This window comes from Choloepus didactylus, chromosome 5, assembly GCF_015220235.1.
Source record: "Choloepus didactylus isolate mChoDid1 chromosome 5, mChoDid1.pri, whole genome shotgun sequence".
Taxonomy (NCBI): Eukaryota; Metazoa; Chordata; class Mammalia; order Pilosa; family Megalonychidae; genus Choloepus; species Choloepus didactylus.
In genome coordinates this window covers 149,739,906-149,764,760 of record NC_051311.1, presented here as the reverse complement: position 1 = coordinate 149,764,760, position 24,855 = coordinate 149,739,906, and the positions used below count along the sequence as shown (strand labels likewise).

Genomic DNA, 24,855 nt, shown 5'->3' with positions numbered 1-24,855 from the left:
TCTCTGGCTCACTCTCCTTGAACTTGCCCTGCAGGCAGAAGCAGCTTACTGACAAGCTAAAGCAATGTAAGAAATAAATAAAAGTGGCCTGGTGCAAAGGACTACTAGCTTTAGGCATACAACAGAGCATCAGGAGGGGGGCTATTTCTTAAGGATTAGAGGGGACATTCGGATCCCTGAAAACAGGGGAATTCCTAAGGCCAAGAGCATAAGCCCAGGAAAAGAAACAAGCAGGATCAGAAACTGCGCTTTCACCTCTGGCTGATCTTGCTAGCAAGGCTAAACTCTGAAGGACAGCACCAGCCACACAGAGCCAATTTGCAAAGACAGTGAAAGGCTTTTTTTTGTGTGTGGTTTGTTCCCTTTTTATAGCTCCTGGCACACCAGGAAATCTGTTATATCAGTAGCTAGATACAAACTTTATAAGGAATAAATAGACCAGGAACTAAATCCCAGTGATAACACATTAAAATATTGAAATGTATAATGTGCAACAAAAGATGACAAAACAAAGAAACAGGAAATGATGGCCCATCCAAAGGAACAAGATAAAAATTCAGAAACCATCAGTGAAGAATATCAGACTTTGGACACAACAGAAAAGACTTTAAAAATGATTTTCAAAACAACCAAAGGGAAGCATGGAGAAAGAACTAAAGGATATCAGTAAAATGATAAATGAACAATATGAGAATCTCAATAAAAAGAAATTTAAAAAGGAACTGAGAAGAAATACTGGAGTATAAGACCATGATAACTGAAATTAAAAATTACTAGGGGATTTCAATAGCAGATTTGAGCTGACAGAAGAAAGAATCATTAAGCTTGAAGATAGACAACTAAAATGATTAGTCTGGGGAGGAGAAAGAAAAAAGAATGAAAAAAGTAAACAGAGCCTAACAAACTTATGATATACCATCAAGCATACTGTGCCAGTTTGAATATATTGTGTCCCCCAAACGCCATTATCTTTGATTTAATCTTGTGTGAGCAGACATTATCAGTGTTGATTAGATTGTAATTCTTTGAGAGTTTCTTTGGAATGTGCCCCACCCAGCTGAGGGTGAAGACTCTGATTGGATAATTTCCATGGAGGTGTTGCTCCGCCCATTCGGGGTGGGTCTAAGTTGATCAGTGGAGCCATATAAATGAGCTGACATAACAGAAGGAACTCAGTGCAGCTGTGAGTGACATTTTGAAGAGGAGCTACATCCAAGAGTGACACTTTCGAGAAAGCACAGGAGCTGCAGATGAGAAACAGTTTGAAGACAGTCATTGAAAGCAGGCTCTTGCTCCAGAGAAGGTGAGAGAGGACAAATACCGCAAGTGCAACTAAGAGTGACATTTTTGAGGAACTGAAGCCTAGAGAGGAACGTCCTGGGAGAAAGCCATTTTGAAACCAAATCTTTGGAGCAGATGCCAGCCACACGACTTCCCGGCTAACAGAGGTTTTCCGGACACCACTGGCCATCCTCCAGTGAAGGTACCCTGTTGATGGACATTTTATGGCCTTAAGACTGTAACTTTGTAACCAAATAAATCCCCTTTTATAAAAGCCAATCCATTTCTGGTGTTTTGCATTCTGGCAGCATTAGCAAACTAGAACACATACCAATATATATTATGGGGGTCCCAGAAGGAGAAGAAAGAAAAAAAGAGACAGAAGTAATATTCAAAGAAATAGTGGCAGAGAGCTTTCCAAATTTAATAAAAGACAAGAATATGCACATTCAAGAAGTCCAATGAACCCCAAACAGGATAAACTCGAAGAGAACCATGCCCAGAGAGATAGTACTCAAACTGTCCAATGCCAAGGACAAGGACAGAGTTCTGAAAGCTGCCATAAGAAAAAAGCAACATGTTATGTACAAGGGAGCCCCATAAGATTCAGGGCTGATCTCATCAGAAACTATGGAGACAAGAAAGCAGTGCGATGAAATATATAAAGGGCTGAATGAAAACAATTGCCAACCAAGAATTTTACATTCTGCAAGACTGACTTTCAAAAATTAGGGAAGGATTAAGAATTCCCAGATAAACAAAAGATATGGATAATTATAAACACCAGTACCATTGCATTTTTTTTGATATGTAAGTCCACCTTTTACTTCTTACAGATTCTAAAATGCAAAAATGATAAATCTATGGTTTTGGACATACAATGTATAAAGATATAATCATAATAAGCACAACAAAAAAAGGTGTGGGGGGTAAGATCTAGGCACCATGTTCGTGTATGCTATTGAAGTTAAGTTATTATGAAAGCAAATGTGATTGTTAGAGATTTAGGATGTTAAATTTAAGCCCATGGAAACCACAGAGAAAACACCTGAAAAATATATTCAGAAGAAAATGAGAGGGGATGCAAAATAGTGTACTAAAAAATCAAATAAATATGAAAGTAGTCCTTAATGCAAGAAATGAGGGTCAAAGAACATGTAAGACTAACAAAGACCAAACAGCAAAGTGGCAGAAGCAAGTCCTGCATTATTAGCAGTTACTTTAAATGAAAATGGATTAAATTCTCCCATCAAAAGGCAGAGTTTGGCAGAATGGACAAAAATACATGACCCAACTATATTCTGTTTACAACAGACTTGCCTTAAATTTAAAAACACAAGTAGGTTAAAGTGAAAGGACGGAAAAAAAATATTACATGCAAACGGAGACTGGGGGTTGCTATAGTAATATCAGATAAAATAACTTTTAATAAAAAACTTATGAAGAACAAAGACACTATATACTGATTCAAGAGGTCAATTCAACAAGAAGATATAATTATAAATATATATGCACCTAACAGTAGAGCCCCAACATAAATGAAGCAAATATTGACAGATTTGAAGAGAGAAATAGATGATTCTACATTAATGGTAGAATACTTCAATATATCACCTTCAATAATGGATAGAAAATCTAGACAGAAGATCAATCTTGAACAATACTTTAAATCAATTAGACCTAACAGACATATATATAACACTTCACCCAACAGCAGCAGAATACAAACATTTTTCTCTAGTGCACACAGATCATTTTCCAGTCTCCTTTTGCATGTAATATTTTTTTTCCATCCTTTCACTTTGAACCTACTTGTGTTTTTAAATTTAAGGCAAGTCTGTTGTAAACAGAATACAGAAAATCATACAGTGTATCTTCTGTGATCACAATGAAATGAAGCTAGAAATCAACAGCAGAGGGAGAACTGACAAAAAAAATCACAATCACATAGAAATTAAACAACACAACCAATGGGTCAAAGAAAAAAATCACAAGGGAAATTAGGTAGTATCTTGAGGTGAATGAAAACAAAAACACTACATATCAAAACTTACGTGATGCAGCAAATAAAGCAGCTCTAAATGCTTTTATTAAAAAACAAGAAAGATCTCACATTATAGATCTAACCTCACAACTAAGAAGAGCAAACTAAACCCACAGTGAGCAGAAGGAGGAAATAACAAGAGATTAAAGCAGAGATAAATGAAAGAGAGAATTAAAAAAACAACAGAGAGACTCAACAAAACCAAAAGTCGGTTCTTCCTTCACAACAATGAGGTCACTATCACAGAGGATAAGATCAATGTGCTCATTAAAGCAGCTGATGTAAATGTTGATCTTTCTGGCCTGGCCTGTTTGCAAAGATTCTGGCCAATGTCAATATCAGAAGCCTCATCTGAAATGTAGGGGCTGGTGTATCTGCCCTAGCAGATGGTGTTGCACAAGTGTGAGATCCTGCCCCATCCACCACTGCTGCCCCAGCTAAGAAGAGAGTGAAAGCCAAGAAAGAAAAATCTGAGGAGTCTGATGATGACATGGGCTTTGGTCTTTTGAACTAAATCCCTTTTCTAACATGTTCAATAGAAAGCTGAACTCTTAAAAATAATAGAAGAAATAGATCTCAATAGACCATAACAAGTAAAGAGATTCAATCAGTAATCAAAAACCTCCCAGGAAAGGAAAGCCCAGGACCAGATGACTACACTGGTTAATTTTACCATACATTCCAAGACAACTTACCACCAATACTACTCAAAATCTTCCAAAAAATTGAAGAGGAGGGAACACTTCCTAACTCACTCCATGAGGTCAACTACCTGAGTCAGATAAAGATACTACAAAAAAAGAAAATTACAGACCATCGTATCCCGCATGAATATAGATGCAAAAATCCTTAACAAAATACTAGGAAACTGAATACAACAGTACATTGAAAGAAGTATACACCATAATCAAGTGGGACTCTCCCAGGTATGCAAGCATGGGTCAACATAAGAAAATAAATTAATGTAATACAGCACATCAATAGAAGAAAGGACAAAAACCACATGATCATCTCAATTGATGCAGAAAAGGCATTTGACAGAATTCAGCACCCTTTTTGATAAAAACACACAGACAACTAGGAATAGAAGGAGTCTTCCTCAAATGATAAATGGCATGAATGAAAACCCCACAGCTAACACTGTTCTCAGGGATGAAAGACTGAAAGCTTTCCTCCTAAAATCAGGAATATGAGAAGGACACCCACTGTTGCCACTGTTATTTGACACTATATTGGAAGTTCTAGGCTAGAAAAAGAAATAAAAGGCATCCAAATTGTTAAGGAAGAAATAAAACTTTTTCCTATTTGCAGATGACATGATCCTTTATATAGAGAATCCTGAAAAAATCCACAACAAAGCTACCAGGGCTAAAAAATGAATTCAGCAAAGTGGTGGGGTACTAGATCAAAACACAAAAATCAGCAGTGTTTCTATAAAGTTAGTAATGAACAATCTGAAGCAGAAATCAATAAAAGAATTCCATTTACAATAGCTAAAAGAATCAAATATTTAGGAACACATTTAACCAAAAATGTAAAGAGGAAGTGTATGTGGAAAACTACACACTGCTGAAAGAAATCAAAGAAGACCTAAATAAAGGGAAGGACATTTTCTGTTCATGGATGGGAAGACTAAATATTGTTAACATGAATTCTACCCAAAGTGATGTACAGATTTAATGCAATCTCTATCAAAATCCCAAAAGCTTTATTTGCAGAAATGGAAAAAAAAAAAAAAAAACACCAATCATCAAACGTATATGGAAGGGTAAGGGGCCACAATAGCCACAATTATCTTAAAGGAAAAGAACAAAGTTGGAGGACTCACATACTTGATTTTAAAACTTATTACAAAGCTACAGTAATCAAAATAGCATGGCATTGGCACAAGGACAGACATATAGACCAATGGAAACAAACTGAGAGTACAGAAGTAGACCCTCACATCTATGGCCAATTGACTTTTGACAAGGGGCCACTCAATTGGGAAAGAATAGTCTCTTCAACAAATGGTGCAGGGAGAACTAGCTATCCATATGCAAAAGAATGAAGGTATATCCCTACCTCACACCATACATACAAATTCACTCAACATGGATCAATAACCTAAATAGTAGAACCAAAACTATAAAACTCAAAGAAGAAAACATAGGGAAATATCAACAGGACCTTGTGTTAGGTAATAGTTTCCTAAACTTTATACCAAAAGAAAATAAAAAATAGATAAATTGGGTTTCATCAAAATTTAAAACTTTTTAAAAAAAGTGCATCAAATCAGTGGAATTAAATTGAGAGTTCAGAAATTGACCCTTGTATCTATGATCAATTGATTTTTGATCAATTTTGATCAAAATAAGGTCCCCAAGGCCACTCAACTGGGACAGAATAGTCTCTTCAATAAATGGTGCTGGGAATACTGGATATCCATAACCAAAAGAATGAAAGAGGACCCCATTTCGCTCCCTATAGAAAAATTAACTCAAAATGGATCAAAGATCTAAATATAAGAGTACCATAAAACACTCAGAACAAAATGTTGAGAAACATCTTGAAGATCTAATGATAGGTGATAGTTTCCTAGACCTTACACCCAAAGCACAAGCAACGAAAGAAAAAATACAGATAAATGGGATCTCCTCAAAATTGAATACTTCTGTGCTTTAAAGGACTTTTGTCAAAAGGGTGAAAAGGCAGCTGACTCAGTGGGAAAAAATATTTGGAAACCACATATCTTATAAAGGTTTGATATCCAAAATATATAAAGAAATTCTACAACTCAACAATAAAAAGACAACCCAGTTAAAAAATAGGTAAAAGACATGAATAGACATTTTCCAAACAAGAAATACAAATGGCTAAAAAGCACAAGAAAAGATGCTCATCTTCACTAGCTATTAGGGAAATACAAATCAAAACTACAGTGAGATATTTCACACCTATTAGAATGGCCACTATTAAACAACCAGGAAAATACAAGTGTTGCAGAGGATGTGGAGAAAAAGGAACACTTATTCACTGCTGGGAATGTAAAATGGTACAGCCACTGTGGAAGACGGTTTGGCAGTTCCTTAGAAAGCTAAGTATAGTTGCCCTATGATCCAGTAATCCCACCACTCAGTATATACCCAGAAAAACTGAAAGGAGGGAGTTGAACAGACATTTGTACACCGATGTTCACAGAGGCATCATTCACAATAGCCAAAAGATGGAAACAACCTAAGTGTCCATCAACTGATAAATGGATAAACAAAATGTGGTATATATATACATAGTGTGCCAGTTTGAATGTATTATGTCCCCCCAAATGCCATTATCTTTGACGTAATCTTGGGTGGGCAGACCTATCAGTGTTAATTAGATTGCAATTCTTTGAGTGTTTCCATGGAGATGAGCCCCACCCAACTGTGAATGATGACTCTGATTGGATAATTTCCATGGAGGTGTTGGCCTGCCCATTGGGTGGGTGTGAATTAAATTACTGGTGCACTATATAAGATCAGACAGAAGAAGCAAGCTTACTACCACCAAGAGGGACACTTTGAAGAAAGCACAGGAGACACAGGTGAGAGAGAGTTTGAAGACGGCCACTGAAAGCAGACTCTTGCTCCGGAGAAGCTGAGAGAGGACAAATACCCCAAGTGCAACTAAGAGTGACATTTTTGAGGAGCTGAAGCCTAGAGAGGAACGTCCTGGGAGAAAGCCATTTTGAAACCAGAACCCTGGAGCAGACGCCAGCCCCGTGCCTTCCCAGCTAACAAAGGTTTTCTGGACACCATTGGCCAACCTCCAGTGAAGGTACCTGATTGCTGATGTGTTACCTTGGAAACTTTATGGCCTTAAGACTGTAAGTGTGTAACCAAATAAACCTCCTTTTATAAAAGCCAATCCACCTATGGTATTTTACATTCCGGCAGCATTAGCAAACTAGAACACATAGTATGGAATATTATTCAGCAGTAAGAAATAATGAAGTCCTGAAGCATGTGACAACATGGATGAACCTTGAGGACATTATGTTGAGTGAAATAAGTCAGACACAAAGGACAAATATTGTATGATCTCACTAATATGAACCAATTGTAACATGTAAACTTATAGTCATAGAATCCAGAATATAGGTTACCAGAAGACAGAATGAGGCTGGAGAATTGGGAGCGGTTGCTTAAGTTGTACAGAATTGTTAACTAGGTTTAATTTAAATGAGTGGAAGTGGATAGAGGTGATGGTAGCACATTATTGTTGAATATAATTAACACTGCTGAATTGTGTATGAATGTGGTTGACAGGGGAAGCTTAGAGTCATATATGCCACCAGAAGGAAAGTCAGAGGTTAAAACATGGGACTGTAAACTCAGTAAAGCTTGTGGTGGATAATGACTATGAATAATGGTACAAGCATAATAAATTTCTTCCATGAACTACTGCAAATGTACAAAACTATTAAAAGCAGTTAATAATAGAATGGCATATGGGAAACCCACACCTACTGCAAACTATGGACTACAGTTAACAGTAATATCTTAATATTCTTTTATCAACAGTAATAAATGTACCATACCAATGCTAGGGATCAATGACGGAGGGGATTAGGGGTAAGAGATGTTTTGGGTTTTCTCTTTTTTTTTTCTTGGAGTAATGAAAATGTTCTAAAACTGATTGTGGTGATGAATGCACAACAATGTGATGATACTGTGAGCCACTGATTGTATACTTTGGATGGATTGTATGGTGTATGAATGTATTTCAATAAAATTGCATTAAAAAAGAAAAAAAGTGCATCAATGAATTTTATCATGAAAATAAAAAGGTATCTTACACAATGGGAGAAAATATTTGGAAACCACATTCCAATAAGGACTTAATATCCAAGTATATAACAAAATCCTACCATTCAACAACAAAAAGATGAACAACCGATTAAAAAATGGGTAAAAAGCTTGAATAGATATTTCTCCAAAGAAGATATATAAATGGCTAATAAGCACATGAAAAGATGATATGACATCATTAGCCATTAGGGAAATGCAAATCAAAAGCACAATGACATACCATTTCAACCCACTGGAATGGCTACTGTTAAAAAAACAGAAAATAACAAGCGTCGGAGAGGATGTAGAGAAATAGGAACCCTCATGCATGGTTGGTGGGAATGTAAAATGATATAGCTGCTGTGGAATAGTGTGACGGATCCTCAGAAAGTTAACTATAGAATTATATGATCTGGCAATCCCACTTCTAGGTATACATGCCAAAGAATAGTAAGTAGGGACTTGAAGAGGTATTTGCATACCAATGTTCATAAGGGCATTATTCATAATTTTCAAAAGATGGAAGCAACACAAATGTCCATCAACAGATGAATGGATAAATGAAATGTTGTGTATAAACACAATGGAATATTATTCAGCTGTAAAAAAAGAATGACATTCTGATACATGTACCAATATGGATGACCCTGAAGACATCATCTTGAAGAAAATAAGCTGGCCCTAAAAGGACAAATACTGAATGATCTCAATGATATGAAATAATTAGAATATGCAAATTCATAGAGACAGAAATTAGAATAAAGGTTACCAGGGGCTGGGGTAGGGGAGAGGCAGGGAGTGGGGAGATAATGCTTAATTTGTACAGAATTTCTGTTTCAGGTGATGGAAAAGTTTTGGTATGGATGGTGGTGATGGTAGTAGCACAACACTGTGAATGTAAGTAATACCATTTAATTGCATATTTTACTGTTAAAAGGGGAAATTTTGCTTTGTTATACATGTTACCAGAATAAAAATTTTAAAAAACTATGGAACAGTACAATGTGTACAGGAACCTTAATGTAAACTATGTATTACAATTAATAATATAATTATAATAAGTCTCATCAATTCTAACAGTTATTACAGTAATGAAAAAACATTAACGAAGAACTGTGGGTATGTGTGTGGGGTATATGCGAACTGTGTACTTTCTGCATGATTTTCCTGTAAAGCTACAACTTCCTCAATTTAATTTAAAAAAAAAGGGGGGGGCATGAGAAGATATCTACATTTCACTCATATAATTAATGAGTAAATATACAGTGCTTGCCATACTGCCTGGTTTTTATTAAGTGCTAATAAATACTAGCTCTTCTTACTATTAAACTGAGTACTTCCTCAGCAAAAAAACAATTATAGTCTAATTCTGGAAGTTGAATAGCTGCTGCAAGTTACTTTTATTTAGCCATTGAGGTCCTCTATTTCTCTGGTAGCTTCCCCTCTAGATGTAGCAGTAAATGAAATCGCATTTCCAGTATGAACTTTCACCTCAGCTTAAAAGCAGCCTCATTTAATACTGCTTCTGTTTTGGAGAGGTGATCCTGAACGTTGACTGTATTTTTCAATAATGGCCACTGCAATACTTTTGGTCCCATATGCTTTTCCAGAATCTTGCCCCTTCCCATCAAGAGGTCGAGTCTGTTTTCTCTGCCCATGAACCTGGGTGGACTTTCAGAGGTGACAAGGTAAAAAAAGGTGATATGCCCTCTGCCTGGTTCTTATTCATTCGGGATGCTTGCTCTTGGAACTCTGCCACCTCATTGTGTAGAAGCCCAAACTAGCACACGCGGAAAAGACCATATGGACAAGCCCACATGGAGAGGAACTGAGGCATCTCTGGACAACGGCCAGTATCAACTGCTAGACATGTGTGAACAAGCCTTTCGAATCTAAACTTAGATGATTCCAGCCCCCAGACTTAAACTCTTTCAGCTGAGGCACCAGTCATTATGGAACAAAGACAAGTCATCCAATGGGACTGGGAAAGCCATATGGACCATACTCTTCTTTGTCCAGTGTATGGATGGATGAGTAGAAAAATGGGGGCAAGAAAAAAAAAAAAAGGCACCCAGTGTTCTTTTTTACTTTAATTGTTGTTCTTCACTTTAATTTTTATTCTTATTATTTTTGTGTGTGTGGCAATGAAAATGTTCAAAACTTAATTTTGGTGATGAACACACAAGTATATAATGGTACTGTGAACAAATGAATATATGCTTTGTATGACTGCATGGTATGTGAATATATCTCAATAAAAATGAATTAAAAGAAAAAAGACAAGTCATCTCCCCTTGCCCTCTCCCAAATTCTTGACCCAAAGAATCCATGAGCATAATAAATCCTTGTTTTAGTCACTAAGTTTTTGAGGTGGCAGCCTTTCTCAATACTGAAGATGGTCTCCTGGAGCAAGGTAAAATGCACTTGGGGAGGTTTTCAGAGGTAAGGGTGCTTTCTACATGGTTTCCACCAGGAGGGGCCAAGCCGAACAAAGTGAGAAGATAAGGGGAGAGTGCAGAAGAAGTGCCACAGAAATGGAGGGCAATGTTTCCACTTCCACTGGGGGAAAACAAAGGTTGAGGGTGGGGAGTATAGTAATAGTACCTAAGACTTAAAAATCCTCTTATCTGGGGATTCCTTCATCTTGGGAGGCACCTTCACTTTTGAGAACTAAGTGGGGCTGGAAACAAGGCAGGTCAGAGGTGAGGAAGCTTAGTGCTAGCATCTTGGGATTTATATAATTCCTTCTAAATTATCCAGCCCATTGGGATAAGAAAAAAGGGCAAAGATTAAAGTTAGGAAATCATGTAGCTGCTTAAAAAAAAAAAAAAAAAAATGTACACTTAGCTGCAGAGTCTCATGTTTTAATGTCTCTTGGGAACCTTCAGACAAGGGAAATTATGAAATTCCCAACATGTTGTACTTGCACATTCAGGGGTAATAATAGTCAACACATATTAAAAATAAAATTCTCTATTTGAAAAATCTTATAGCATCTTTACACAAAATGGAACCAAGTTAAAGCAAATCAATTTATTTTTAACACAGTGCAGTAGCAAGGAGAGTCAGAATTTACCTTGTCAACATTAGCTCGTGTTTTAGCAGATGTTTCCACATAGTTAACATTCCACTGATCAGCTCTGTTTTTTGCCTCTTCTACAGAAACCTGCCTTTTATCTTCTAAATCTGATTTGTTACCAACCAGCAGAAATGGAACATTTTCATCTTCTTTTACTCTTAAAATCTGCTCCCTTAGTTAACAGAAAATCAGAAAGAAATATTAACATGTTAAACAACAAATAGCCATCTGCAATTAGCATTTATTTATAATTACATATGTTTCTATACAAGGATATCAAGCTTATTTATTACATGGTAGAAAATAATCAGTACTTCTTCCTTATTCAATATCAGTCATTTGAGTTACACATTTGCTTCACTAATGAAGGAAAAATACACCAAGGAAGAGAGTATAAGCATGGCAGTACAGGTGCAAAATGAAAGAGATGACTGAAACTTCCCTCTGTTTCTTTAAATAAACTTTCTATTTTGGAACAGCTTTAGATGTACGGAAAAGTTGTGATGATAATACAGTGTTCTCACGTCTACCGTACCTAGTCCCCCCTAATTGTGTTAACACCTTATATTAGTTTGGTATATTTTACCACAATTAATGAACCAGTATTGATACATTATTATTATTAACTAAAGCCCAAACTTACTCCAGATGTTCTTAATTTTTATCAAATGTCCTTTTTCTGTTCCAGGATCTCATCTAGGTTACCACATTACATTTAGTTGTCATGTCTCCGTAGGCTGTGACAGTTTCTCAGACTTGCCTTGTTTTTGATGACTGTGATAGTTTTGAGGAGTATTGGTCAAGAAATTTGTGGAATGTTCCCCCAACTGGGATTTGTCTGATGTTTTTCTCATGATTAAAGTGGGATTATGGGTTTTGGGGAGGAAGACCACAGAGGGAGAGTGCCATGCTCATCACATGCTATCAAGGGACCCAATAAATGTTTGTAAAGCACCACACAGGTCAGAAATACCTGGAATTCAGTTCTTGAGTATAGATTTTGCGTTGAGAGATGATAATTTATACATGGTAGAAAATGTCAACAGTTTTAAAGGTCTGTATCATGGTTCTGCCCTTCTTAGACATGTGACCCTGAGAAAAACACTTTCTCTCAGTTTCTTCATCTATAAAATGGAGATAATATTACCTCCCTAATAGGGTTGTAGTGAGGATTAAATGTAAACTGCTTAGAACTGTGCCTCACACATAATAAATATTCAATAAACGTTAGCCATTCTTATGATTATTAACCCACCGGAGGAAGATGTTTTCTTATGAGATTAGAAGAAATCTGTAAGACTTAGGTTTACTATCTTCCTATCTTATAGATGCCTCTCCTTTGAAATTAAAAGATTTTGAAACTATGGGAACATAAGTATTTTGGACTAAGAGAAAATGAGAAAATTAAAGGGATTATTAGAATGACAGATCTGCAAAGGACATGTGATTTTGCAGGGGATCTTACAGTGATGCCTGGGAGGCTGAGTAAAAACATTCAGCGTGATTTATTTGTAGACACAGCTTGTTTTGTGCTTCTTAGGCAATGTTTCCTGAACACCACCCCAACTTCAGTACCATCTCCACTGCTGCTAACATTTTCCTGAGTGCTCTCAATTTGACAAGCACGCTTTTAAATGCTTCATGTACATTATCTCAGTTAATTCTCACCCCAAACCTAAAAAGTTAATACTGTTATTATTCTCATCTTACATATAAGGAAGCTGAGGCAGCAAACAATTATGTAACTTGCTCGCAGTCACTGTTAAGTAGAAGAACTAGGATTTGAACCTGAGCAATCTAACTCCACAGCATGTACTTAACTTCTACACTGGATACCAGGGGCCTCCCCATAATGGGATAACGATGGGAACAAACACCGTTCAAGAAGGTTCAGTTCCCCAAAGTTTTTCATCATGAGAGACCCCTATCTCTGATGTGGAATGGACATCACAGTATCCACTGGGCCTCATGGTGAGGCTCTTCGAGTTATAATGCCCTGCATGGCAAAGTTACACACTGGCAGAGGTGGAACTTCTCTATTATACATGATCATCAGCTCAAACTCATGGGAGAATAGGAGATACTAAGAAGGTGAAAGGAAAGTACTGATCACATAAACACAGTTTTCCTTCTGAAAAAAGTTTTAAATTAGTTGTTTCGGTTGAGGGTTAGAATTAATACTAACAAAGTAAGTGACAGAATACAGTGTCATAGACTACTTTAATTGCATGATTTTAAAACAATGCTCTATATAAAAATGCTTACTCCATTGAAAAAATAAATAGTAGGGAAAAGGATTATATTTAGTTAGGAAAATTACCATATCGCATTTTAAAAACATGAAATGTGGTGGCCATATGGTTTTGTAAAAGAATCATCATTAATGTAAAGAGAGCCAGTAAAGCATTGTCAATAAAGGCAAGAATATGGAGCTCGAACTCCTTGATTTTAACTCCACTCTGCCACTCCCTAGCTGCATGACCTGGGACAAAGTGACTTAACCTCATTGTGCTTCAGTTTCTTCATCTATAAATTTGAAAAACTTAAAAAAAAATCAAATATAAGACGACACTAATTATAAGAATTATTTTATGTACCGTTACAAAAAAAAATTGCTGTCAATTTCAACTATCAGATGACACACTGTAAGACAGCCCCGATTTGAAGAGATGTTAACATGTAAAATCTGCAACTTTGAATCTGCGAAATACAGTAGTATTAATATAGAGTTATTTGAGTTTATATATGTTAATGCTTAGAATGGTGACTGGCACATAGTAAGTGCTGTATGAGTATTAGGTGATACTACTACTACTACTACTACTACTACTACTACTACTACTACCACTTCATTCACCTGTTTACAGATGGTATGGCAAAAATTCTAATAGATCCAAGTTTGCAGGAAGTTCTACAGACCTGAATCTTAAAGTAAATTACTATTCTCAGTTTCTAGCACAGAAATGTAAAAAACCTTTGATATCTGACATCCATATGAACAGAACATGGACCATGCATAAAGTCACCTCTGTCCTTCACTGATTTGTTCTTAACTTAATATTCCTATAGAAAACAAAAATGTTAAATGAGCACTATATTTGAGTGATACATGCTAAGCTGCACAGCACTAAATAATGCTGGGATGCTTCCTCTCACTCATGAGTTCTTGCAAAAAGCACATCAACACTCACCAGTATGGGTATTAAATTTATGATGACTGTAAAAACAATTTTGGCCAACACAGTCCTTTTCCAACAAATTTACTGGCTTTCTTAACCATTTTTCTTGGTAATCAACAGCCTGAACTAAGAGTTTACTGATGTTACTGGTAACTGATTTACCACTCAGTCTCACTAACCATCAGCCATGCAAGACTGACTCAGGAGCTTGTGACACTAGAGCACTGCTGGTCATATGTATATATAATCATTCATCTACTTCTTAGTAAATACCAACTAAGCTACTCTGAGTTGGGCACTGTGGGAAGACCAATACTGAAATTACAAAGTGATCAATGCTATCAGAAAAATGGCCATGGAAAGTCTGGACCTACAGGATTCAGAGATGAGAAGATAATATGTTTTAGAGTAAATATGTTGGCTTTATTAGCTACCTTTCTAGATGTTAGAAAAAGATAATGCTATGCCTATAACCTTCCCATATACTTTGTTTAATGAGATACTCCCTTTAAATATAATTTTGGAGGCTACAGAATTTTAGAACAGGAAAGTACCATTACAATCTGGTCCAACTTTTTCATTTTTGACGTAAGGAAAGTGAGAACCAAAAAGGGCAGTGCCTAGTACAGCGTCTAGTCAGACCTCCGCTGAGCAGTTAGAGTCTTCCCTGATTCCACAAATCCCCTTTCCTCGCTGACAAGCTTAACAACTGGTCCCTTACCATCCCTTGCCTATCCCTACCCCCGCCCACCCCATCCCCCTCGGATCCACTCTTAGATTCTCTCCCCACTCGTCTGTTTACTGATCCACTCATAATCATTCTTCACAATAGTGACCACCTCACTGAAAGGCTGAGGTTTTTGTGACACCCTTGGCTGTATTGTGGGATGAGATGAGCATCGCCAAAGTGTCTTGTGTTCACCTTCCTTTAAAAAAAAAAAAGGAAAAAAAAAAAAGGAGAGACTTTTTCGTATTATAAAATTGATATGTTAATTATAGAAAAATTAGAAAACAGAAAAGTAGTAAAAGGTAAAAAAAAAAGATATTCACTTAATATCTTGTCTTTTTTGGGGTGTGAAATTTTTGACATGGTTGTGATCATACTATATTCTCTATCATGCAATTTCATATTCTTTTTTCAGCTATAACCAAGCCATTAAGTGTATTATGTATTACAAACTTTTGCAAAGATACTTTATACTGGTAATAATAGATTTCACTGTGTCATTTTACTGTAATTTGCTTAACCTTACTCTATTGGAAATTTAGATTTCTGGCCGGCTTGTCAATATTATAAATAATGCTGTAATGGACAACTTTGTGAATAAAATGTTCTTATGTATTCCAAGTTATTTCCTTAGGATAAACTCTCAGTGCCAAGTTATCAAAAGCATCTCCATTTTGCTCCTCTTCCCACTTTCTTGCTGGTTAGGGTAATCAAACTCAAAAATAAAGCAAACAAGCATGCAAATAAAAAGTGTAAAACCAACCAACACCTACAATAGGTGAAAATATCCTGTTTTAATTTCTAATTCTTTGCAGTATGCCTTCTGTATGTCTGTTTGTCCTTGTATTTCCAGCTGTGTTAAGCTGCCCATGAATTTTGGTTATGGTTTTCACTTTTTAAAATAATCAAGCGAACTGATGTTTTCTCATGAGATTTTTCTTGTCTTTTCCTGTTAAATGTGGAAAACCCTCCCCTGTCTGGAGATTGAAGAAATATTCATTTCACTTTGAAAAAAAAAGTTTTCGAAACAAACCAAACATTTAATACCAAATGTTATATGCTAGCAACTGTGCCAAATATGGGTATTAGGGATACTGAGATGGACAAGAAATGAGTCCTGTTCTCAAGAGTTTTTACTTTATCAATGTGGTTAAGTTGACACTGGTGCTGTAACCAGGACATGGCATAACAGATGAGGAAGCAATGGATTCTGTCTTGGGGATGCTCAGGAAGGCAACAAAGAGGATTTGATATTTTCGCTATGTTTGCACCATGTGGAATGCCTTACGGTAACTTTTCAGACCTCGGAAATATCTTTCATATTGCTGGTGAGTCACCAGGGCCATTTTTATTTATGGAAGGGTAACACATTGGAGGTACAATAGAAGAGTAATGAATCATTCACGTATTTTCTGTAACAGCAATAGCCCAAGATTTTGTATCCTGAGATGCCACTTGGGCTTTGGTGACTATGGTGACAAAACTTATTCCATTACCTAGAACAAGACCTGCAACATAATAAGCGCTCAAATACTTGTTGAATGAATAAATATTGACATCTATATAACTTTCAACGCGTCTCCCAGGATTACAAGTTAACAGAGGTCTGTAAATGCCTCTTTACTTTATTAATAAGAAATTCCTTCCCTATAGAAAACTTAATTTACAAATAAATCCATATTTTGGAAGTTCCTCAATGATAGCTTTTTGCAAAGAGTGTTTTCTTAGAATCCTTTAAGTTCTTGAGATTTTCAAGAGTACACAAAAAGGAATGCTTTGTACAAGCCCAGGTTTAGTTTTTTGCTTAAGCATCTGACATACCTTCTTTCTTCATCTGTGGAAATTCTTCTTATCCTGCAGGCCCATCCAATTCATGAAGCCTTCCTAGCTCCTCTCCCCTTCTGTACTGTCCATACTGACCAATGCCTAAGACTCCTACTTTGTCACTAACTTGCTTTTGGTTTCAGGCCTTAAATACTCAACTAGGTTGTATGAATCTTGAAAACTGAGGATATATTAAGCTTCTTTTGTGTTCTCCAAACCCAAAACACATGCTTACCACAGACATACAAATATATAATTAAAGAATACTTTTGATTATGCATATAGTATTGACAAAACTACTCAAGAACTTTAGTTATACCAAATTTCTCTTAGATATATAGAGAAAGCCTCCTCCCCTTCACTAAAACCTCCCTCCAAACCAAAAAGGTACCAGATTTTGATTATGCAATAGTAAATAAGATATCAAAAATATCACACACGTGTAACACAAATGTATATAATATCATTTCTATTTAAAGACTCAGCCCGTGCCACTAAGTCATCTGGTATTGTGATGAGGCTGGCAATATGTCTGCTGACATTATTCAGGTGCTAAGAAACCAGTGACAAACACAGAAAGCTTTAAAATCTGGGTCAGAGCTCCATTATGGGACCTAAGTATTAACTAGTATGTCAATATTATATGTGTAGTAGTATAAGGAAGAGTACTTAAAAGATGTATAAAGACACTTTGGGGACTTGAGGCCATCACAAACTCTAGCTCTCATGCAACTGGCAATAGGATAGCTGTAAGATTAGGTAAAGCATACTGAATATCTATAGGTACACAGTGTATAGAGTCATTACTGATATCCAAGAGGGAATACACACACTTAGCACAGAGGGAAAGACTATACCAAGTAAAAACCTCTAGTTGTCCACTTGTCTCTGGGGAAGAAACTGTTGTGCAGTTTGTCAGATCAACACCATTTCTCCCTGACATACCTGAAGTCAGCTGTGGCTGCAAAGGATTCCATTTCTGTAATGGAGAAGACACAGAGGAAACCCTCCCCACTTCGGAAGTAGTTGTCTCTAATTGCAGCATAGTCTTCCTGCCCAGCAGTATCTAAGATATCAATCTGGACTTCCTCTCCATCCAGCACTACCTTCTTCCGATAGCTGTCTGCTTTGGTAGGCTCATAGTCCTCCACAAACTAGAAAAAGATGAAACACACATCAATTTCTTAATTGTTATTTTTACTTTTCAAAACTTCTTATTTTGAAATAATTGTAGATTCATATCAAATTGCAAAAATAGCATTGCACCCTTCATCCAGTTTCCCCAAAAGGTAAAAAACACATTAATTTTAATTTTAGACAATTTGGCAGTTTCCTCATCTGCAAAAAGAGGGGCTGAACTATTATGTCTAGGCTATTTAGAGCCTGAAAACTGCCTGTTTTTCTTCCTTAAAACACTATATTCAACAACTATTTGCATATATTTAATCCAATTTACAAAAACCTCTTTCTGTGTGACTCTAAACATAAATTCTAGTGCCAGAACTGTGGAAATAACTTGAAAGTAAGTCAATATTTAGTTAAGCATTAAAAGTTTCATTAAATCTTTTCTTTCTCAAAAATGAGCCGTGTCAATAAAGTGGTTTATACCACTCGGTAGAAGGTCAAATCTTTAACTCTAAGACTTCCCCTCAAACTTCTGATTTTTCTTAATAGTACAATTAAACAACTTTACATTACCATCCTACCTCCAACTCCATGAATCTAAAGGATCAACTGTTGCATCACTTCTCATTCTTGTCAACTTGAGACACCTTTTTTGATCAATAAATCACTGTTAGTGTGTATGTATACAAATACACCTTTGCAGGTTCTTTTATTGGTTTCTATAAATATTTCCATTATCTGACGTTTTCTTATTTATTTAATGTCTATATCCCCCTACAGGATTTCAGTCCTCAGAGCAGGGACCTTTACTATGCTACTCACCACTGTATCTCCAAAGCCCAGTACAGTGCCTGGTATATGACAGCCCCTCATCAAAGAATTATTTAAAAATGGGTACAGTGTATTTGTAACTATAAAAGCTATGCAACATTCTACCATATTTATGTGCTAATATTGTGCTTAAACATTTACTGAATGTTAGGCATGTGAATATTCTTATTTTTGGCCTCCTTACTTTCAAGGAGAAAGAGACTGATTTAAAGATTAGCCCAAGAGAAAACCAGCTATTAAAGGAATAATAAGGAAGATGGGCAAGAAGAAATAAATTAGCACCATTTAATCACCATATCACCATTTCATCCTCTTGCTCCCCAAACTTTTTATTATAATCATCAACAAGCAGGACAACTGATGGATTTAAGGGTTTTGTGTGCACATGAAAGAAATGCTGATGAGCATGGAAAAGGAAGAGACATGGGATAGTAGGAATCTGTGGGATTTTCTTCAGGAGGCCAGGCTTGAAACTTGTTTACTCATCAGAGATCATTCTTCTTGGGCAAGTTGGGTAACCTCTCTGAAGTTCTGTTTTCTCATCTGTAAAACAGGGATACCCCACCATCTACCATAACAGGATTGTTATGAAGATTAAGTAAGAGTACTTTGTAACCAAAAAATGCTACTTCTGTTGTAAGGAAGAAGAACTGAAGACAGTTACTTAAACTGGATCATCAATTCTTAAGTCAATAAGATGGTAACCGTTCTCTAGGGAAAAATTATATTGTTTTATATAGGCTAACCTCAATTCAGGGATAATAAAGTCTGATGCAAGCATATGCACACCAATCTGTAACCTGCCTTGTAATTATAAATTTTAAGGACAGGGCCTTTGCCTGTTTAGCGGTGAGGGTAGTGCATGTCAGATACAAAACAAATGACTAACTTTTTCACTAAGGTTATTAAAGGACATCTTACATATGCTAACTTCAAGTCTCAGTTAGGTACCATATCCACCCAGTTCTCTTAATTCAAGTGGAAATCTCCATTAAAACACTGAAATTTCAAAAGCCAAAGTTAGCTCAAAAAATAGGTACTGTGTTCCAAGTTTTTTTCTTTTTTAACTTTCAATTTTTATTTACAGCATGAGGTTTTTAAGGACCTTGAATTTTTGATTTGCAAAATCAAGTTACATATAGATATTGACTCTGAATGTAAAAATGGATAAAAATGATTAGTAGCTTTCAAGGATTCAAGGAATCCATCCAAAAACAGCACCAAAACTAAGGTAGAGAAATACTCTCTGAAAACCCAAACTTTGTTATACATTATAAAATTAGCACTTACCTCATCATACATGAACTGTAGAGTCAGAGCAGATTTCCCCACACCACCACTGCCTACCATGATGACTTTGTGTAAGGCCAAAGAATTCTGACCCTTGGGCTTATTTGTGGCCATTTTGTATGCAGAGTTTTCACCAAAGGATTAAGAAGAATCTAGGAATGAAAGAATAAGGAGTGCTCAGTGCATTCTTGCTCAAAATTCCAGTGTAGGAAAGAGATATGATATCCTTAGGGTTCACAAAACCAGATTTCATTCTGCAATGACTTTAAACAGATGGCAAATGAAGTGCACTCACTTAGAGGAAGAACCACTTATCAGAGAACACCCTGGCAATACAGCAAGCATATGACTCAAGGGCATTTCTCTTAAAATAGTTGGTTTTCTGTAATGGGCTGTGTGATTACGAGCGAAAATTTCCCAGCGCAGCCAACATGCTGACAATAATGGGATATTCGTTACACTGGAATATAATCACACAGATTACGAAAACAGACTAATGGATCACTTTATTTTTGCATTAACCTATACCAGCAATAATTACAGAGGTCCTTTTAATTTCAATAAGAAACAACCAACCAAAAAAAGATTGCCCATGACTTACTATACTATGCCTTTAAGGACCTCATAGAAAGGCTTACTTACTGCCATTTTATAAAAGGAGAAGCTCTATCCTATCAACTTAGTAGAATAATAAAAAGGGTCCAATACTGTATACCCCAGCTTCCAAGCCATTATTTCCGGAGTATCTGTGTAAATTGGGATGGACAGCCAACACCAGGATCTAGTGTGCCCTCTTCCTTTCCTCAGAATATGCATTTATTTAACACATGTTATGTGTTCACTGTGGAGGCCAGGTATACCCAGATGCTGTGGTGGTGATGTTTGCTAGTAGCACCCATGGTACCAGGCCTTAGACAAAAAAAAGACAGCGAGGTCTCAGCAAACACCGAGTCTGTGTGGAGGCCCATACAAGCAGATGACTTGCTGTTAGCGGGCCGAGGGGGGGTTGTACCCTTCCTTTTCCGCATCTCTTTGATCTGTGGATCACAGATACAGCTTTCCTAAGGTGCAACTCACAGAACCATGACCCATCCTGCCCTCCTCTCTATCTTGTGCCAACCTCTCCTGGCTTGGAGGCATCAGATCCACTTCTGGTCTCCTTTAGTTCTTCAAATGCTCTTCTCTGTCTTCCGGTCTTTGCCCTGCAGTTTCCTCCATTTGGCCTACTCTGTATTCTTTCTGGCCCACTCCTCTTAGCTTCTGGCAAACTCTCAGCTTATACTGAGCTCTTCTCTGCCCTGTGCTCTCATTTAGCATTTTATGCTTTTCCTTCATAATTTGCAATTTGAAATTGCTTGAGTGTGTACTTGTTGATTAGGGTCTTCTTCCTTAGAATACTAGAAGCAACCTAAGCGCAGAGGCCATATCTATTTGGTTTACCTTATGCTTAATGTGACTAATACATTGCCTGGCAAACTTAGCCATTCAGTACATATGTGACAAATGAACAAAAACAAGTATTTGCAGTCTGACTTAACCTTGGGCAATGCCTTGGACATTACTGGTGTGAAGGAGCTATTGCTACTAGAGACTCAATCACAAGACTGGACAAGGACAGTCTGCCAAAGATCTGTGCCTCACACACTTGGCCGGATAGGGACTCAAGAGCTGGGCACTGCTTCGGTCTCTGCCCAAAAATCACAGGCTCTTATGCCCATTTGCCAAATAGAGTGAACTATAATCCTCCTATCCAGTTAAAAACATTAACATCTTAATACACTTTCTTTGAGACTGCTTTTAATCTATACTTAGCATAATTGAAGTCATACTATATATGCAATTTTTGACCCTATCTTGCTTACTATTATATCATAAACATTTGCACAGAAGCAGGAAAGAATTCACTTATAGGCCAAAAGTTCAATATAACGCTCAACAAACAAGGATTGAGCTCCTCTTTCACCTAGCTACTGAGGACATGATCAATGGATTCTGAATGTCTATCACTGCTCCAAAATTGTGAAGATCAATATATTACCAAAAACTGACTGAAGTCTGAAGGATACCAAGTTTATGGAGCATGCTGTTGATGGTTCTCCTAAAAAAAAATCAGCAAATGACTTCTTTTTCACTATTATGAGCCATACTTGCTAGCAACTGTAATGATTTCACAGTTACTTAACTAGTGTTTTATTTTTAAAACAGTAAGTACCACCTAAGCTCTGGTATTAACATATCAATTAATACTCTTAAGAGCTGTGTATGTGTTCCTGTTTTGTTTTTTTTTTTAAGCAAAACATTTAGCAGTTCTATCAAGTGGGTTAGAACCTTTTTCTTTCAGAACAATTTAAAATACGGTCTGTGACTTTGAAATAGAAAAGGCAAAGATTCCCAGACACATTTTTCCAAAGTGCAAACATTCTCTAATAACTACTAGCTGTACATTCCATATTTTCACAAGGCTATGCAGAGAAGAGAAACTCTCATCAAGAAGACAGTCATCTCTCCCCATTTCAAATGCTTGGAATTTCACAACTTAGCTCCCAACCTCTGGTCTAGACGTTTCGAATGGTGATCAAGCCAAAACCCCTGCCCTGCCTACCTAGATCTTAAGACAAACACACTGAATGAATGAAGACAGAAAAAATTCCATTAGTGCTAAATGCAATGAAGAAAGTAAAGGGGCAATGGGATAAAGGTTGGGGGGGTGGGGCTATTTTAATAAGATGGTCAGGGCTGACACCTCTGAAAAGGTAAGATTTGAGCTGAGATCTGAATGATTTAAAAGAACCAGCCATAGGAACATGTTGGAAGCAATGTAGTTATTTTAGATTATTTGTTTTTCTTACTCCTCTGTTTGGACATGGTTTATTAATTTTCTTGGGGTATGGTAGGAACATATTGGAAGCAAAGTAGTTATTTTAGGTTATGTGTTTTCCTTAATCCATTGCTTTGTTTGAAATGTTGTGGGGTTTTTTTGGTTGTTGTTTGCCTGTTTGTTTTTAATTCTTTGATAAACAAAAGTTAAAAAATTGAAAAAAAATAAAAAATAAAAAATAAAATAAAAGAACCAGCCAGCTCTGTGGGGAGGATTCTAGGATGAGGGAATAATAAGGGGGGTCTGGCATGTTCTAGGGACCAGATGAAGGCCAGAGTGGATGAAGTCTAGTGAATGGTAGGGTGAGTAACAGAAGATGAGATTGAGTGGTAAGCAGAGACCAAATCATAAAGGATTGAAGGCCATCAAACTGAAAAAATCGAAATGGATCTCAGGGATATGATAGATAAATTAAAATGTACAAATTTAAGACTCATTGGTGTCCCAGAAGGGTAAGAGAAGGGTAAAGGTGTAGAAAGGGTATTCAAAGAAATTGTTGGCGAAAACTTCCCAAACCTTCTACACAATATAAATACACAAAGCATAAATGCCCAGCGAATTCCAAACAGAATAAATCCAAAGAAACCCACTCCAAGACATATTCTGATCAGACTCTCAAATACTGAAGAAAAGGAGCAAGTTCTGAAAGCAGCAAGAGAAAAGCAATTCACTACATACAAAGGAAACAACATAAGACTAAGTTGTGACTATTCAGCGGCCACCATGGAGGTGAGAAGGCAGTGGCATGACATATTTAAAATTCTGAGAGAGAAAAATTTCCAACCAAGAATACTTTATCCAGCAAAACTCTCCTTCAAATTTGAGGGAAAGCTTAAGTTTTTCACAAACAAATGACGAGAGATTTTGCTAACAGAAGACCTGCCCTACTTCAGATACTAAAGAGAGCTCTACTGACAGAAAAACAAAGAAAGGAGAGAGAGATATAGAGAAGTTTAACAGACATATATAGAACATTACATACCAAATCACCAGGATACACATTCTTCTCTAGTGATCACAGAACTTTCTCCAGAATAGACCATAGGCTGGGACATACAAACAAGCCTCAATAAATTTTAAAAAATTGAAATTATTCAAAGCACGTTCTCTGACCACAATGGAATACAAATAGAAGTCAATAATCATCAGAGACTTAGAAAATTCACACACACCTGGGGGTTAAAAATGAGGGGGAGATGAAAACATTCCCAGATAATCAAAAGCTGAGGGACTTCATCACTAGTAGAACAGTCCTATAAGAAATGCTAAAGGGAATTGTGCAGGCTGAAAGGAAGGGATACTAAACAATTGACTGAAACCACATGAAGAAATAAAGATTTCCAGTAAAGATCACATGGTAAATATAAATACCAATACTACTGTATTTTTGATTTGTAACTCCACTATTTATTTCCTACAGGATCTAAAATACATAAAGTGTAATGATAAATCAGTGGTTTTGGACTCAATGTAAAATATGTAATTTTTGACAAGAACTACATAAAGGTGGGGGAATGGAGGAGTATAGGAAGACAGTTTATGTGTCATATTGAAGTTAAGTTGGTATCAAAGAAAACAAGATTGTTATAGACTTAAGATGTTAAATTTAAGCTCCACGGTAAACAAAAAGAAAGTATCAGAGAATATGATCATAGAGATGAAAAGTAGAGTATGGGTTATGAGAAGTGGAGGAAGGGGCACTGGGGAGTTAAGAAATGAGTGCAGAGTTTCTGTTTGGGGTGAAGGGAAATTTCTAGTAATGGATGGTGGGAAGGTGATGGCATTGCAA

General features: G+C 36.6%; 1 protein-coding gene across 2 annotated transcripts in view; it reads right to left on the bottom strand.

Annotated features, from left to right (window-relative positions):
* RALA (RAS like proto-oncogene A) overlaps positions 1 to 24,855 on the bottom strand; it is a 73,088-nt gene that overhangs the window by 5,637 nt on the left and 42,596 nt on the right. Inside the window, exons 1-4 of one of the 2 annotated variants that reach the window (XM_037837125.1) lie at positions 20,189 to 20,322; positions 18,649 to 19,441; positions 17,888 to 18,096; positions 11,210 to 11,384 (exon numbers count right to left, since the gene is read on the bottom strand). In XM_037837125.1, coding sequence (XP_037693053.1) covers positions 11,210 to 11,384; positions 17,888 to 18,096; positions 18,649 to 18,660 — 396 coding nt within the window. In that variant the 5' untranslated portion in view covers positions 18,661 to 19,441; positions 20,189 to 20,322. Of the gene's footprint in view, positions 1 to 11,209; positions 11,385 to 17,887; positions 18,097 to 18,648; positions 19,442 to 20,188; positions 20,341 to 24,855 lie in introns of those variants that run through there. The other variant, XM_037837124.1, reaches the window with a different exon arrangement.